The following is a 16,274-nucleotide window of genomic DNA, read 5'->3' as shown; positions in this document are numbered from 1 at the left end:
GCAAGTTGTGGCACGATCAAAATGTCTATTCTGTGCACTATAAAGTCACAAGAGCATCTGCAACTGCATCAAAACAGCATTTGGTAATGCAGTTGTCAAGATTAAGAACAATCTCTTTTTAAGCTCCCCTCTCTACTTAAATCTACTGTTATGAGGAATAACAGGGCTGCAGAAATGTAATGATAGACTGCATTGCACATATGTATTTGTAGTAGTGGTAAGCAGTCAGGGACAGGAAGGCCTCTGCAAGGCATGAATACTATCTGAAGCACTGACCTACATTGAAAACATTTTATATCTGTTCCATGGAATTGTATTTATCTTTTCCCGATGGTATTACTCCTGGCTGCACTGTTTACACGCTCGTATTATTTATAACCATCCCGCCCAAAGGTTTAGGAGATTGTTGTGTTGAAATGAAAATAAAAAGTCTTTCTACAGGTGTTGAAGATACCAAAGAAGCCAACATGGAAGTGCAATCTTTGGGATGCCGGTGTGAACCGAGCAATGACGCACAAGCTTGGAAAGCGCGACAATATGTGAGTCTGTTTTTACATTTTTGACATAGCAGACGCCATATAAAAAGAACACCAAGTTCTGATTATGAAACAAATGTTCCCCATAGAAAAATAATGAGTCCAGAATCATGCATATGTCACTAAAATGTCAAATCTCAAATTGTCTGCCCAGCGTCTTTAGCAATTCCACTGCATAAGTTGAGATATACTTTGATATTTTCATAACTGTCATGTTTCATCCTTCCGGGGAACATTCACAAGCATGTTTCTGTCATGTGGGGAACTGGCGTCCATATATCAAACGACATAAACGCAAATACACCATGCAAAGCGCCAACACATGTTTTCCAGAACACTTAGTCCGCCTTCCACTCTTTACTGTCCGGCCCACCTGATTCAGGAAGAGCTCGCAATCCAGTCAACATCCTTCCTAATTGCAAACATCCCTTTACCAGCCACGAAAATCAACTCCAAAAAGAATTTGTCGAGAGCACGCACATGCCTCTGCTTCTCTTGATTTTCTTGTGTTTCACACAGGAGTCATTTTCTTTATCTTATCCGGATGCAATTGCAAACAATTGCAGCAGCAGACTAATCTGCATAATCCTGTGCACATCCCTGAAATCACACACGATCAATAGTACAAGGGTCCAGCGAGGGGGGGGGGTGAATCGTCACCTGACATGAGTATGACGACATCATATTTCCAGCGAGGGGGGAAAAAATTGAAACCAATGAAGGTCTTTACGCTACGACACGGCTTATGTAGCTTTACTACTTTGTGTTCTTTTAACAGCGAGCATGCGGATTAATGTGCTTAATTCACTGTCCTCCCAGAGCGGGTTATGGCCGGTATTTAAACACATATAACCCAGATGAGTCCAAATGTGGGGCAGCATGTCGTGTGGGGAAGCATGCACTTATCCTAAAACGACCAGCATTGTGTGCATCACTGGTTTGGCGTCTCTTCAGTCTGAATGTATTGTTGGTCTCATGCTATGGTCTTATTATGGAGGTAAAAATGGATGACATTTAAATAGAAATTCTTGTGTTTTGTCCATTTTTAAAATATGCTTCATGTGTTTTTACGGGTTACAAAAATATGGCAGGCTATATTATAAGTGTATACCAGTTACTGGGAAGAATGCCAAATGTAATCATTTTTATGGGTTCTGCATCCTCGGGAAGAGAAAAGAATGGAGATGTGGCTGTCAAATTCACTTACAAAATACACCAAATAAGGATATAACTTTATACATGTTCATTTCAAAGTTGAATTGTATTAGCTGTGAAATACATACCATAAAGATGAATATGAGCTTTTTCACCACAGTGCCTCTCCAGTGCAAGCACATCAATTCCATAATTACATCACTACTGTGTAGAAAATCTAATCTATGTATTACAATATGAATTAATCTGCACCCCCCCCCCACACACACAACCCCCCCCCCCCACACACACAAGCCCCCCACCCCCAAACCCCCACCCCCCACCCCCTCATTTCAGGGGGCAGCCATTTTGACACTTACTGTCAAATAAAAATGACATCACAGTTGATCAGACCAGGCTCAGGTTATGACCAACAACGGTTTGGTCATGTGACATCCCCAAGATTTTCATTCTAAACGTCACTAAAAGTCTCAAAGGACAGAAATATCCAACATCCTTCGATAGACTGAAACTCAAAAACAAAACATCATGTCAAGTCTCATCTTATTTTGAAGTACAGATGTCCCTGCCTGTAAAGTTCACCCTCCCATACTGGACTATTTCTCACTGTGGGGGGACATTCCTCAAAACTCCGCCTCTGGCATGCTGTAAATCTCCCTGAGAGAGATCTTACACTGGAGCGCTGTGCCAGGTGACATGTTTGTGCAAAGCTTCATCATTGCACCCATTTTGTCTCCCGCGTCATAAAGGGCGGGGTGGCAAGGAGAGGGGAGAAAAAAAAAGTGTTAATGGGATTATAGAGGGTTGTGCACATTTGGCTCCCTCCCTTCCTGTCTTCTAGAGGAATGCCTGACTTCTGACTACACAGCTCTTTTAAAGCAAATGTAAGCTCCCCCATAAAAGAGCTGTTAAGGTCTTGGCAGCTCGCCTCTTGCCATCTCTGGACATGTGGGCTGATACACGGGAGGAAACTGTGCAGCATTCCAGGCCATCACAGTCTATTGAATTTACATTTCTAGATTCTTAAAAAGAGAATTGATATAATACAACTGCCCCCAACTAAAAAAACAAATCCCCCAAGTTCTCTTTCATTGCATTTGCATTGGCCTTTGCCTTCATACACGGCCACCATGTTGTTTTCCTAGTTTGATTGCCAAGCTAATTGCCCCAATAAAAGCTTTACATTGCGGTTCGCAGAGGAGAAAGGACTGCAGACTCATGCAGCTAAGGATGGAGTCCTCCTTTAGTAGGCCTAGCCTGACCTCTTGTGGTTCTAAAACAACAATCACTTTCCCTTTCAACCGCCCATTCCACTTCCATAAAGATCCACTGGCATCAGTCATTTAATAAACACATAATTAAATAAATAATACATATTCAAATGCTGGAGATTAGGTGTTCATTAGGGACGCATTTGTTCAATATAAAAAAAAGATTAACTTTGTTTCCAATAAAACGGACACGAGTCAAAGGTAAGTGATATACGACCTTTTAAAAGTGCCTGGAAAAGTGAGGGACATTGCAAACTTCCTGATTTTTTTAAATTTTTTTTTAAGTGTATAAAAAAACTAAGTAGTCAAATGACACCGAACAGGGAAGTGTTGCAACACAAACTTTATTTCCCTAAAGTTTTCACAAACAACATAAAACACACACTCTTATCAACAAGCTTCTCTAATCATTTTCATTCTAGTCATGATCATTCGCATGACTCATTTTTTTTTCTCAGTCCTATTTAGCATTTAGTATGTTCTTGATTTAAAGACAATGTATTTGAAATTTGTATAAATTTTTCATGAGCAGCCAGACCTACCTTTGCTTTCATCACACTTGGATTTACTACATGTACTAGCTAGTTCATCTCAATGTTTTAAATAGTTTTGGGTTCCGCAGAGCAATCACATTCCAAATAAGCGTAACGATTCCGGGAAATCTCTGGTATCGGGGAATGTGGACATCAATAAAATTAAAAGCCATACTTGAGTGTGAAGTCAGAGTAAAACTCCCAGATGTCTCCAGCGTGGACATGTCTTCTTCAATTTGTCCGTTGCACCATGTGGGATTTCCCAAGAAGACATTTTGCACCTCCCACTTTATGATACTCGACGCTCGCCTTGTCTTTGACTGAGAACTTCCAGACACGTCGATAAGACACAGAGAAGACAGCCCAAGTAAGGTAAGTCAGCAGCCGTGGGCGGTTTTCTACCTCTTTTTTTTTTTTTTGTGTGTGTGTGTGCTTTAAAATCAGATTACTTGTCAAGAAATAATGTACTTTTTGATTTGAGTAAATTTGATTCCATTTGATATTTAACAGCTAACGTCTGGCAGTTTTTATGAGCGTTAGAAAACTTCTACAAGAGAAAAATGATTTAGCTAATGCATGCTTTTAGATCTTTAACTAGAAGCAGACATAATTGCGCAATCAGATTTCTTTCTCCCCCGTATATAAAAGTAAGATATTTGTGCCTTGACTTACTGATTTTTATGAAGGTAACCATAAACTCTTGGCTTCCGCTTCACACGTTCTCACTTTTGTTCACAGTTGAAGGACGAGCAGACACGACTGGGGTCACATGCAAGAAACCATGGTATAACTTCCTTTTTAACGAATTTCTTCACTTCTCGTGTCTCATCTTTAGTTTGCTCTGACGTGCGCCGGTTACGTAATCAGAGACCCGTTGTGAAAATCACACCAAGTAGAGCTCAGTGATAAAATGCGATTAGGATTTGTTAGACCTCCCTTTCTGTTTGGGCTTTGAAAGGTGAGGATGAATTGGAATTCAAATTTATCTGTTTCTCGAGACTTTCTTCAAAATTTGCTCGATGTGTCGAATATCTGATTGATTGATGTCTTGTCTCCCGTAGATAGAAATGGAGATCCCCGCTACAGAAATCCCAGCAAGAGTCACCACTCTGCGCTTTACAGCTAGCAATGACTCCAACTTCCTGGACTCGCCTTTTCGTTATCAGCTTTTCCCCGCCGCCTATGGCATCATCTTCATCGTGGGCCTCTTTGCCAACATTTATGTGCTCTTTGTGCTGCGCTGCCTTCGGGAAGCTAAAGCCATGGGGGAAATTCGGATCTACATGACCAACTTGACGATCGCCGATCTCCTTTTCGTTTGCGCCCTCCCCTTCTGGATCGGCTATTACAGCCGCCAAGGCACGTGGGTCTACAAAGACTTCCTGTGCCGACTGACCGGTTCCTTGTTCTTCATCAACACCTACTGCTCCATCCTCTTCCTCTGCGCCATCAGCGTCAATCGGTACTGGGCGGTCACCCGGCCTCTAGACGCGGCCTCGTCAGACCACAGGCGCCGCGGAATTGTCGTTTGCGTGTTCATCTGGTTGGCGACCATCTCCATGGCTATTCCTTTTCTGGCCAATCCGGGCACCAACCAGGACGGGAACGTCACCCGCTGCTTCGAGGGCTACCACAACGGGGACGACTCATCCAAAAGGGCTGTGGCCGCCACGCATTTCGCAATCATCGGACTGTTTTCTGTCGTTTTCGCACTGGTGGTGGTGTGTAACCTTCTCATCGCCCGAGCTTTGTTTTCCCAAAACGCTCCTCAGTCCGAGCTCAAGTCCGGAACAATTTTATCCAGGAAGTCCACCATGACACCCTCATCCAGGAGGCCCACTGGGGTGAAACGCAGGGCTGTGCAGATGCTCATGGCGGTGGTCGGCGTATTCGTCCTGTGCTTCTTGCCTCATCACATAGTCCAAGGCTTCTGGACCTTGGCGGTGCTGCAGATCCAAACGGGATGGGGCCACGTGGACTGGGATGGCGAGACCGTGCAGATGCTTAATGATGCGCATCAGATCACATTGCTTCTTATGGGCCTCAACTGCATTCTGGATCCGGTGGTGTACTGTTTTGCCACTCGCAAATTTCGACGGTTCATCATGGCTCACATCAAGACACTGGCCAAGGGTGAGGGCTGCTCCCACACCGTTACCTCACAGATATCTTTAGACAGCCGGCACCAGAGCCAGAGATTTCCCGATGAGGTCATCCAGCCAGATATCAACTGACTCGAACACACCCAAGTGACGGCTTGGGTTACGCCAGGAGGTCCTGTGTTGTCTATCCAAGCCGTACAGCTATTTTCTGGACTGCTTGTCCTGGGGCGGGCCCATCCCGGCTGACTTCGAGTCATTGGAGGTCTGCAGCCTGGACTTGTCGTTAGTTAATCACAAGGCACATATAGACAGACAACCCTCCACGCTCACATCCACACCGTCACAGAGTGGGAACTGGAACAACTGGGCTTGGACCGAACTCAGACCGCTACATCTTCGACGACTCTTCTTCTGTGGCCATGTGAAAACAATCTTGAAATTTGTTAGGTTAAAAAAACAGTCTGATAAGTTAGATCGGGTAAACATTCCTGATTTTTGAAGGAATCGGATGACACGACCACCCAGAAAGGCTGAAAGCTGATTGGACCACCATCCACATGAACTGCAGGCAGCCAAGAGAGACGCGATCAATTAAAGAGATTAGACTTCTGGGACTGAATTAATTCAATTTAAGGTTAGAGTTTTGTTTGTAATAGTAGCAGAGAAAGCCCAGCTGCTCCTGACCAGAGCAACTGTTTTTTTTTTTTTTTTTTTTAAACGTAGACTGAATTGCGCCAATCTGACTTCCTGCATCACGTATGCACAGAAAAGAAGAAGTTTTGCAAGCAGAAGTTTGTGAGATTCATTGGAATTCTCAATCTTCGTCTGACGATAATCCACCAAAACAAACTGAAAAAAGTTCTCAGGTTAGTTATATAGCTTTTTATTTTTACATGGTGTCAACATTTCCCACCAAAGCAGTAAGTTCTCAGGCTTTTGGAAACCGCGGGCCTACGTGTTGTTTCAAAATGCTTGTGGTGTGTTCTTCCGCTGACCACAACTTGTGGACAGTAGTTAGTCAACAAGTAATTGTATAAATTAGAGTTCCCATTCATCTAATCTATCGGCTTAATCAGATTCAATTCATGGCAGAACTGAGTAGGTGCTGTCCGCAGTCACACTCGTAGGATTCAGATCTGTGTAGGCCAGGTTGGTGCTTGAGTAATTCATGTACACGTGTCCGTCAGTCACCGTGTGAGGAAGACCTCCGCTGTAATGTAGATAAATACATAAATAAGTTTTAAACAATTTGTCTTGGTCCCATTTTTTTTATGTCACACAAACTTGGCATTTTCGCAGGGATGTGTATTTTAAGAAATTATTTTTTAAATAAAACCATAGTGAAAATGTTTACATTAAAATGAAAATACAAGTTCAACACATACATTAAAGGGGAAGAAGCCTCATTTTTTTAAAAAATCTGTTCTGTGTAGCCCAACTAGTCAAAACACAGTTTTGGGTTCTTCCGCTTTAAGTGTATGTGAATAATAAAAAAATAAAATAAAACTTTTGCTTCTTACTTTGCTTCCTTTACGTCTCTTGGAAAACCTTGTAAAAAAAAATAAAGTTATGTATATTCCATGTATTCCCATATATTGCCTTTTTTTTCTTTTTGAAATTATTCAGTTATGCTAAGTTGTGCCTTTACTTCCTGTGCTAGCAGCGCTCCTCTTGTCTCTAAGTCCTTGCCATCCCAGCCAAAACATGACGGTGATATTCATTATCAAGGCGAAAAGAGAGAGAGCCAAGGCAGCTATTCCCATATTTGCTGTAAAAAGGGTTAGGGTTAAATGGTTCAAAGAAAAAAAGGAAGTTCAAATGTATGTCATATACATTTTGACTCAGAAGAAGTAAATGAGGTCGTGGCTAGAAAAAGGTGTTACCGCAAATGCTGAAATGTGTTTCGCAACTGTAGAATCAAATACAAGTATTAGTTGCAGCCTTTCCACACGAAATTAAGGAGATGATGGAAAATTATAAAATCAAGTCTGAAATATGACCAGACTGTAATTCTTTAGTAATAGAATTGTGCATTTCCTGATTGGGCCACCAACCTGTTGTATGAAGGGAGATGATAAAAACCGCGTGGCTGGAACTGACACTCTGGCTTAGATTGCTTTGAGCCAAGCAGCGGTATAGTCCACTCTGCCGTGGCTCGCTCAGGGTGAGCTGGCCCCCCTTGGCCACTTTCTTCCACGTCTTTTGCTCCTCTCTTTGCCAGTGCCAGTTGTGAAAGGTCGGTGAGCTCGGTGCGCAGCAGCGCAGGCTGACCTTCTGACCCTCCGCCACCGGGAAGGCCGGTGTGGCTGTCAACTGCAGAGCAGGGAGAGTGCCTTGTAATGAGGAAAAAAAAAAGACAAACTATATACTACTACATGCGGCTTTCTGAGACGACACGATGAGAATAAATCGCCGATATCGCTCGAGTTACGATGAGGTTTACCGTCCTCAATCGTAGCGCTTGTATTGTCGCCCGTCCAAGCAGGCTGGATGTTAACTGTCAAAACAATGGCAAATTTGTGTATAAAAACAAGGTTATATGGGACGATGCCGTTAAATGTTACCTGTACAGAAGACGTAGCATAAGAAGAGGCCGCGTGAGAGGGTCATGCTGTTGGAAGTGTTGATCGGATTTGAGTCGGATCTCAGGTGAGGATGGAGGAAGTGAGTTGAGTGAAGGGACAAGAGGGGAAGTTTTGAGTTCCCTCACACGTGTTCCGCGATCAAACAAAAAATGGCTTTATCAGCTTTTTGACCCATCATATGTGTTTATGTTGTTACGCCCATACGGCTGAGATTTTTCGACTTGTGCTCACTAAGAATCGGAATTTGGACCGGAGGGGACAGCTGAACATATTTCAATGTGAAGTTAAGACAAATAGTCATGAAATTGTCATACGTGTGTACACATGTACAATCATTATTCATCATCATTATTTCATGACTCATTACAGTTTGGTTCATTAGTCTGCCTGCCCCAGATGTGCCACAGTCATGCCTGTTGACTCTCGCATTGCCGCTAAGGCGTTTGTGTATGTGAACAAATGTATTTTTTATGCCTCGCATGTGCTAATGATCATAAGTATCTGCAGGGACCAGCGCCTGCATGTGAGATGTTGTCAGATAATAACTCAAATGTTTCACACGCGGAAAACATCACACTATATATTTTTTTAAATCAGATTTAATTTGAAAGAATCTACTAACCCACATCAGAGCAAAATAGCTGCATCAAAAATATTCCTTTAGCAAAGATGCTCGTCAGTGAGCAAGTATACTTTAAGCCAGCAGAGGGCAGTCTTTACTTTTCTGTCAGCTTCCTTTGAGTTGTTCGGCTTGCTTGAGGGGAAGAGGTTCTCTGTTTTTGTTGTTGTTGCTGCTGGACTGACCAGGTAGTATAAGAACGCTGACAACCAAGCTTCTCAGCTCTGGCGAATAGGAAAGTAGGCTAGTAATTGGTATTAAGGAAGAATGATGACGTAATGCAGTACTGTACATCTCGATTGTTGGAAGATCTTAGCATATGTTAGCCTGGGTTGTTAGCGGAAGTTACGGAGAGTTTCCGCAGTATGTTTTTGTATAGTTCTTTGCACTTATAGTGCTTTGTTTTGCAATCTTTATCTGTAAAGTATTTTTAACGCTGATGTTGTAAGATGAGATTGAGAAAAACAACAACACAGGTTTTACCGGTAGTTTAAACAAACAACAATTAGACCTCCATGTCCCCGCGTTTACCCCTTGCGGTGCGGAAACGAGTAGCGGCTCGACACGAGAAATCGCAACAGCATGGGACAACAACAACAAGAGGCCGGACACCACTCGCTCGCGTCCAGATGGGCACTCTCTTTGCCAGGCAGGAAATGGCACGGCGCTCTGTCATATATCATCGTGGCAGAAAACTGACACGATCATGTGCATGGCATCCCCTCGAACAGTGAAACGCTTCCGTCTGAATGATGTGAACAGTAGGAACCTAATGACCAGTGTTGAGTGCGTCTGGATGCATTTGCGCGGCCTGTTTCGTCCCACTACTCCACCGTGCAACCCTCAGCCCCGTGTTGAACAGATGTCGCGGGCAAGATGATACCATCCCAACGCTGAGCGGGGGAAAAATTACCACATGTGCGCACACACACACACACACCCGATGCAAATATAACCTTCAGATTACAGATGGCCCCTATCAGAGATTGCCGGCTGGATTTTCAAAGAGGTAAATACTGTAGGGGTAATCCAACATGGAAGCCAGAGGGCCGCGGAATGGGCACCAGATGGTACTTATATATATCTATGTGTGTGCACTCGTGTCGCAGAAAATGTTAAGCGTGATCTGGATTATGTTTCGTGCGGCAAAGATGAATTTGCAGTGCATCACCTTGACCGCGCACGGTTTGTTTTCGGACAGTAGGATCAACCTCCGCTTCGTAATGTTATGAGTCAACGCGGTGTTTGCCAACCAAGGCTCACATTTTACTCGGCACACCATCAAAGTAAAAATCACATCAAGTATATTCGACGGCACGGTAGTCGGGAATAACCGAGTGGCACGCTCGGAGCGACCTTGGCGGACCGAGCGACCGCAAGCATGCGCGCGTGACTTTCAACCTCGATTTCCCCCAGGGCGAGAAATATCAGACGGACAGGGAAGACGAGGAGGGCGGCGGGAGGCCAACTGCAAAACAAAGGCAAAGAGACAAGACTGTTGACAAAGCGACCCAAGCCCGCCTTAATTCTCCGACTCCGAGAGGTCGCCGGGCCCGTCGGAGCCGGCATGCCACGATACAATCCGGTGTTACGTTTCCTCCCGCACGTTCGGCTTCCTCTCCCTCCGCTCCTGTCGCTCAGGCTGTCTTTTGTCCTTGCCGTAATTTCATCTCGTGCGTCATTAGCGAGCGAGCGCTTAATGAATTTTCTTATCTCTGTGAATTCAGCGGCTGTTGTGATAACGCTCATTGTTTTCACTTCTGTTATTCCCCCCGTCGGAGGCATACGAGTAAGAGAAAAGACGGAGACTAGTGGAATCGCTAATTTACACTATTCACAAAAAAGTTTGGAGATGTGAACTGCGGATTTCGAAACTGAAGGCAACATGGCTGCCCTTTCGACATCGAAGTGTCAGGGAGACTTTCTCAAGTATTTAGTAAATTTGCGACCCGTGATGCCCTTCTAACACTGGTGTTAAGTCCCAGTAGTAACACACATGCACACACACACACACACACACACACACACACACACACACACACACACTGCTCACTGTGCGTGCTAAACGAATTCTTCTAACACCTTTCCCGATAACAGAATGCAACTGGGGTGTGATGTGAGGAGAGCGGGTGAGGAAAAGTTGTAAAAAAAAAAATGGGGACATGGAATGGAGAGCAAGAGTGTAAATGTGGAATCAAAACAAAGCCCTCACACAAGCCATTGGAATTGGTAATGCTAAGTAGCGCCGTTGCTCTTTGTGTCGCGGCTCCCTTACATCTGGCGCCGCAATCAATCCGAATGAATCTTTTGGGCCCAAGGCTTCATCCACTTCATTACTTTTATGTAAACAAAGATAAGAGGAAAGTCTACCCGTGCTGCGTTTACTGGATGGATTAAATTAGATTGAGGTGAAGAAATCCGCAGCCAAGTGCCCGCTGCATAGCTTTAATATGCTCTTTTCTATTAGACGTATGCAAGTACAGGAAATTGGCCGATTTAATGTTGCCTCACTAATGAGAAAACACGGCAGGCCTCGAAAACGTCGCTCAAGACGTTTTGACTATAGAAGAACGGCAATCTAGTCGAGCTGGGAGGAGATCTCCCGGAAGACAGTAATGTTGTCGAGAAATGCACTAGGTGTGACGATTAATCGGCAATGAATCAATTACGTAATCGATAGATTTTTGATAGTCAATTAAAGCATAAATTAATGTTCAGTTTTTAAATAAAGGGATGGAAACTGAAAAAAAAGTTTTTTAGCCAATTAATCGATTCATCGACAAAATAATTGACCGATTGATATTTCAAATACTTGTCAGTTGCAGTCCTGCCAAATATTTTATTTGTCTTGTTTAATAATATCCGATAGTATTTCAAAAATACATATTGTTGACATCAAACTAGCTAGGCCAATAAAACCATTTCTTAAATTGTATGTGTATGTCGCCATTGTGCACTGTGTTGTCTAGTTCTGAGTTGTTAACTCGGATGTCCATTGTGGACAAGAGTCCGCACAAGCCTCATTACACTGGCCTACATGTCCAACACCCGGCCAGAAGCCATCCGGCATCTCCCTTCCCACCGTGATGTTGTTAAAGCAGCCGGCATGTCCTGGGCAGTCTTCTCCTCGCGCATATGGCCTTGTTTTTATTTTCCTCAGCCAGTCGCAGTACAAACGAGGGCTAAATGACCGCAAGACAAAATGAAGGCGAGGCAGAAGACAGACGGCAAAGAGGCGAGCTGAGCAGAGGGGTGGAAAAGAAATGAGTGATGGAGGGATGTGGAGAGAAAGGGGTCGAGAGCGTGTGAAATGAGAGAAGAGAGTTTAATTTGTTTTTCCGGCAGTGTCGCGTCGTCACCGAAATGTGTTTACCAGCCCCTGCTTGGCCATTAGTGACACTCGGGTGCCCCCGTAGGAGAAACCAAATAGGTTCATAACTGCCTCATGTATTCTCCAAATGTTCCCATAGCTCGCCGTCTGTTGAACTGTGTCACTCCGTATGGCTCCGTCCTGCCCTTCATCCAATCCTCTCCTGTCTGACTTTGTAGTTTTTGTCTTGCACGGGATCTGTCTTTTCCTTCTACTCAGTCTTTGGACACACTTGGGATACAGAATTACTATACTGAGGCTTCAGGGTAGATTTGGTCTGCATGTGTCCGATCTGTCATTGCCGATTCGGAAACGATTGTCGGTGTTAGTTGATTTTGAGCTCACGCCCAAAATATTATTTCATTGCACAGTTTGGTGGCATTGTGGAGCAAAGCAACTATTTTGAACTTCGGCAAGGAGTTTCAGTTATTCTTATTTATATAAATATATGGGGGTGAAAAACCAATTTCTAAATATATTATAAAATATCAAAAATGCTGGAAGCTGACGCAAATTTCTGTTGTCGTCGCTTGCGTCATTTTTTTACCGCGCCCGACATCTGTCTTGCCTCCCCACGTTTGTTCTGTAGAACAACTCCACATTACTTCCTCATTGTCTTGAATTACTGTGGGAAAGACCCATCCATTAACCGACCCACACTTTCACCACGGTTGTACCTCAGCAGCCACCACCGCTTTTTGTCTTTCAACCCGACTGCGTTTATCTCCTTTGCTTGCCAAAATGGCTCGTACAATCCGTCGGTAGCCTAAGGCGAGCTACTGGAGCCACTCTGTCAAGTCACTTAGACCTGCTCAAATAGGAGCGAGAGCTTTGTCTTACTGGGGCAGCTGCTAGGAATGGGACAACATTTCTTCCACGTCAAGTCGAGGTCATCACAATGTGATTGCTCATCACTTTTAATGAGATGGAAGAATCACTTTTATGCCAGGTACGAGCAGCTCCGCCGTTTATAAACAAAGTGGCGGCTACACTGAATCGTAAAATAAATAAATGGGAACAAATGCTTCCAAGTAGAGCAGCAGGCTCTTTCGTGAGTTTACATTGTTGACCCGAAGCTGTTGACTTAGGCTGGACCTGGAGGAAATCAAGAATAGACAAATCAAAGTGAGATATAGCGGAGCCAAAAGAGAAAACAATTGTGTGGCTGTCTATCAACATCAGGATGAGTTGGTATGGGATGCAGTGTGTGTAAGTGTGTATGTGTGTGTGTCCTGGGAGGATTTCAGCAGGGCAAGCTGCTGGAAGTAATCTTGCGGCCCTGGCCTGATAACAGCTTTTCACCTGCAGCCTCTCAGCCAATGTACAGACTGCCATCAATCCAGAATGTTTTGCTTTGCTACAGATGGAAGGCTGAGGATGATGGAGTGACATTCTTTTATTGAGAGTGATGAGTTATTAAAGGAAACGCTGTTAGTCTGCCGTGATGCTCTTCTGTGTTTCTCTAGAACTGGTCTTGTTGATTTTCTTTGAAATTCACTTGATATTAATGACTCCGCCTACTGTTTGTAGAAATGCCTGCTTCAATAATCCCAATTGGGGGAGAGGGTGTATTTTTTTGCAGCCACAACCAATTTGTTATTTTTGCCTGAAAAGTCTTTTCACATATTCATTGGCATGCATGTCATCATGTTTTGTGACGCTCCCGACTTAATGGGCCTTCAGCTCTCACACGACTGACAGATAATCAATGACCCACTCAGCTGGCTTGATATGGCGACCTCTTTGCAAAGGGGGGGGGGGGTCGCCTCTGTCCTGCAGTGCCAGTGTAAACACTATGGATTCTCATTTGGACTTTTTGACAAAATTATGGCACATCTCCTGTCGTCCGCCATCCATTGTGCTCTCTTGTGTTGTGTTGTGTCGTCCTACTTGGACAACTAATACCCAGATTAGTACAGTGGCAACAATGTCATGCTTTGCCACTATTCAAACTTTTTTTTTTATCTGTGCAATGTTTTTTTTAATCACTGCACACGAATGTTGTAGAATAATAATCACAGATTGAGATGCACTGGGATAGATTAAAATAGAAGACGGATTATCAAGTGGGAGCAGCAAACATATGGGTTTAATAAAGTAAAAAAAGAAACTGGAAAAAAAAGAAACTTCCCTTGCAAAATATTGGATGGCAGTCATCTCAGTTTCACACATGTCATCCCTTGCCCAAAATCCAATCAAATTTCAGGCCCACCGGGGCAGGCCCACTTTTAACCATGACATTCTCAAATCAGGATGCTCGGTTAAACATTCCCAAGAGCGGGAATCTCCTTTCTTAGATTGTGAAAGGATTTGAACTGTGACGCAAGTGCGTATGAAAACTGCTGGATCAAATTTGACACTGTGTGAGTGTGTGATGCCCAGGCAGCAGTGTTTAATGCTGCTGTCCCACAGTCTTTTAATCCAGATTATCAGGAGTAGAAAGTCACTGACTCTGCCTCGGAGCTCACACCAGCCAACCGTTTAGTGCGCTCATGCACGGACGCGCGCGGGCCATTATTTTGCTATCCCTTTTGAGACCAAAAGAGTGAATCACAAATTTGCTCTAAACATTTTCCACTATGCTGTTTGCATTTAACCTGTTAGTGTGATCCCCCCTTCAAGCAAGATTTGCTCTGTCAAGGTGATCATCTTCCATTGTCCTGTAGGGGGCGCTGTGTATCCGGACAACCAGCATTTTCTCAGACCTCCCATCCACTGCACTCCGCTTGACCCATTTCAGCGCTGCAGTCACAATGTTTTTGTTGCATCCTTTGACTTTCTACTGTGAGGCAACAAAAAATGGCATCCATATTTGATTAATGCTGAAGTCCATAGCTTTTAATGCTATTCCCCAACATCTGCTTTTTTACACCAAAAGTTTTCTTGTAGGTCATGAATAGTGCTACTACAACTATTAGTTTTTTTTTTTAGATACTCGCCATAAATTGGCAGATTTTTTTTCAACCTATATCTTTGCTTTCTGGAACATAGCTGGATGAATGTTTGGTATCATTTCGTTTTTATGTTCTTGCCTCCCCCTCGACCGTCTCACAACTGGTCATTTTCTACTCAAATTGAGTCCATCAAATCTTCTCGGACTCCCCGCAGAGAGCAACAGATGAGGCTTTAGTGTTTTTTTTCCCTCTGCTTCAAACCTCTCTTTAAGTCTAATCATACTTTTCAAGCCCAACAATGGAGGACAAGCCATCATCTCCTTGTGTCTTTTTCCCAGCATACTCCCCGGCGAAAATTACCCGCCCCAACATGAGACGTTTCCTCAATGGGGGCCTGTTGTTCCCCTGTTCTCCTGCACCATGCAAGCACTGCAGCGAGGCGATATTATTTACCGCCGGCATTTAATTGGAATCGGCTAGCGTGCGGGGCGACCAACGTAGGGAGGCCGTTTTAGAGCTCAGCGAGCATCAAACGTGGAGGATGAGACTCATCAAGGCACTGTGGCGAGCTGAGGTTGTTTGTGAGTCGTTTGTAACGTGATGTCATCGTGAGGAATTTCACACACTGCCGGAGCGTTTAATGCGGCTGGTGTTGGGATGTAACCGAGGACAAAAACTTTGTCATTGCACTTGAGTGGAGTTAAGGTATCTATCTTTCCAACAACTTTCCCCTTTAATATCTGAAAACCGGCATCAGCATTCTTACGTTGTCATATCAGGACATTACTAACTTTTGTTTTCTTACATCAATTAAAGCGTTTCAACCATTTCCAGATTTAAGACAATCTTTGATTGAGTGGGTGTCTGTGATGTTGAATCAAAATCAACCTTTTCATACTGCCTGTTCTTTTCGTTGAGCAATTTATTCCACTAAAATGGCAGACTGATGAGTCATAAGCACTCAAAGCACTTACAGAAGTTATCATTTGTTAATGGACCAAAGGCATAATGTCGACTAAAATAGAATCTGATGGAACACGAAATGTGACAGTGAAACAGACCTCCTAATAAAGCACTTTTGATATCAAATGTAAGCACTTAATTCCCCGCCACCAATTAAGCATCCATTTCGCTATATCCATTTTTTTTTGGGTGGAAAGCTGGTCTAGTTTAGCTGACTTCAGCTGAAATGTAAGCCCATCTAAGGCA

The 16,274-nt window shown here is 43.7% G+C and overlaps 3 protein-coding genes across 9 annotated transcripts in view; 2 read left to right on the top strand and 1 right to left on the bottom strand.

Moving 5' to 3' along the window:
• Positions 1-16,274, top strand: part of pacrg (PARK2 co-regulated) — a 109,437-nt gene that overhangs the window by 882 nt on the left and 92,281 nt on the right. For all 6 annotated transcript variants that reach the window (XM_088400972.1, XM_088400966.1, XM_088400971.1 and 3 more), the window contains exon 2: positions 442-539. In XM_088400972.1, the coding sequence (XP_088257098.1) occupies positions 468-539 (72 nt within the window). In that variant the 5' untranslated portion in view covers positions 442-467. The remainder of the gene's footprint in view (positions 1-441; positions 540-16,274) is intronic.
• ptafr (platelet-activating factor receptor) lies at positions 444-7,182 on the top strand. Of its 2 annotated transcripts, XM_088400964.1 has the most exons (4): positions 444-539; positions 3,711-3,867; positions 4,234-4,279; positions 4,557-7,182. In XM_088400964.1, exons 3-4 carry the CDS (start codon positions 4,265-4,267, stop codon positions 5,727-5,729), a joined length of 1,188 nt encoding a protein of 395 aa, XP_088257090.1. In that variant the 5' UTR covers positions 444-539; positions 3,711-3,867; positions 4,234-4,264; the 3' UTR covers positions 5,730-7,182. The 2 variants fall into 2 exon arrangements, with proteins under 2 accessions (XP_088257090.1, XP_088257091.1); XM_088400965.1 differs by lacking the exons at positions 444-539; positions 3,711-3,867 and having other exon boundaries at positions 4,261-4,279; positions 4,561-7,182.
• LOC148385173 (uncharacterized) lies at positions 6,457-8,240 on the bottom strand. The gene is made up of 6 exons (XM_088400974.1): positions 8,162-8,240; positions 8,041-8,094; positions 7,652-7,930; positions 7,246-7,365; positions 7,118-7,145; positions 6,457-6,807 (listed from the first exon to the last, which is right to left on the bottom strand). The coding sequence occupies exons 1-6, from the start codon at positions 8,205-8,207 to the stop codon at positions 6,681-6,683; spliced, it is 654 nt and encodes a 217-aa protein (XP_088257100.1). The 5' UTR covers positions 8,208-8,240; the 3' UTR covers positions 6,457-6,680.

This window comes from Syngnathus floridae, chromosome 16 (genome assembly GCF_059516105.1).
Source record: "Syngnathus floridae isolate MCC-2025c chromosome 16, RoL_Sflo_1.0, whole genome shotgun sequence".
Taxonomy (NCBI): domain Eukaryota; kingdom Metazoa; phylum Chordata; class Actinopteri; order Syngnathiformes; family Syngnathidae; genus Syngnathus; species Syngnathus floridae.
The sequence above is the reverse complement of the archived record's forward strand: the minus strand, read 5'-3'. Positions and strand labels throughout refer to the sequence as shown.

What these genes read in the sequence shown, in the direction of transcription:
- LOC148385173 (XM_088400974.1), bottom strand. Translation starts at nt 8,207, where the DNA reads ATGACCCTCTCACGCGGCCTCTTCTTATGCTACGTCTTCTGTACAG. An exon ending in CATCTCCCTTCATACAACAG is followed by an intron (nt 7,366 to 7,651) that starts GTTGGTGGCCCA and finishes CCCTTTTTACAG; the next exon opens with CAAATATGGGAATAGCTGCC. An exon ending in AGAGACGTAAAGGAAGCAAA is followed by an intron (nt 6,808 to 7,117) that starts GTAAGAAGCAAA and finishes TCTACATTACAG; the next exon opens with CGGAGGTCTTCCTCACACGG.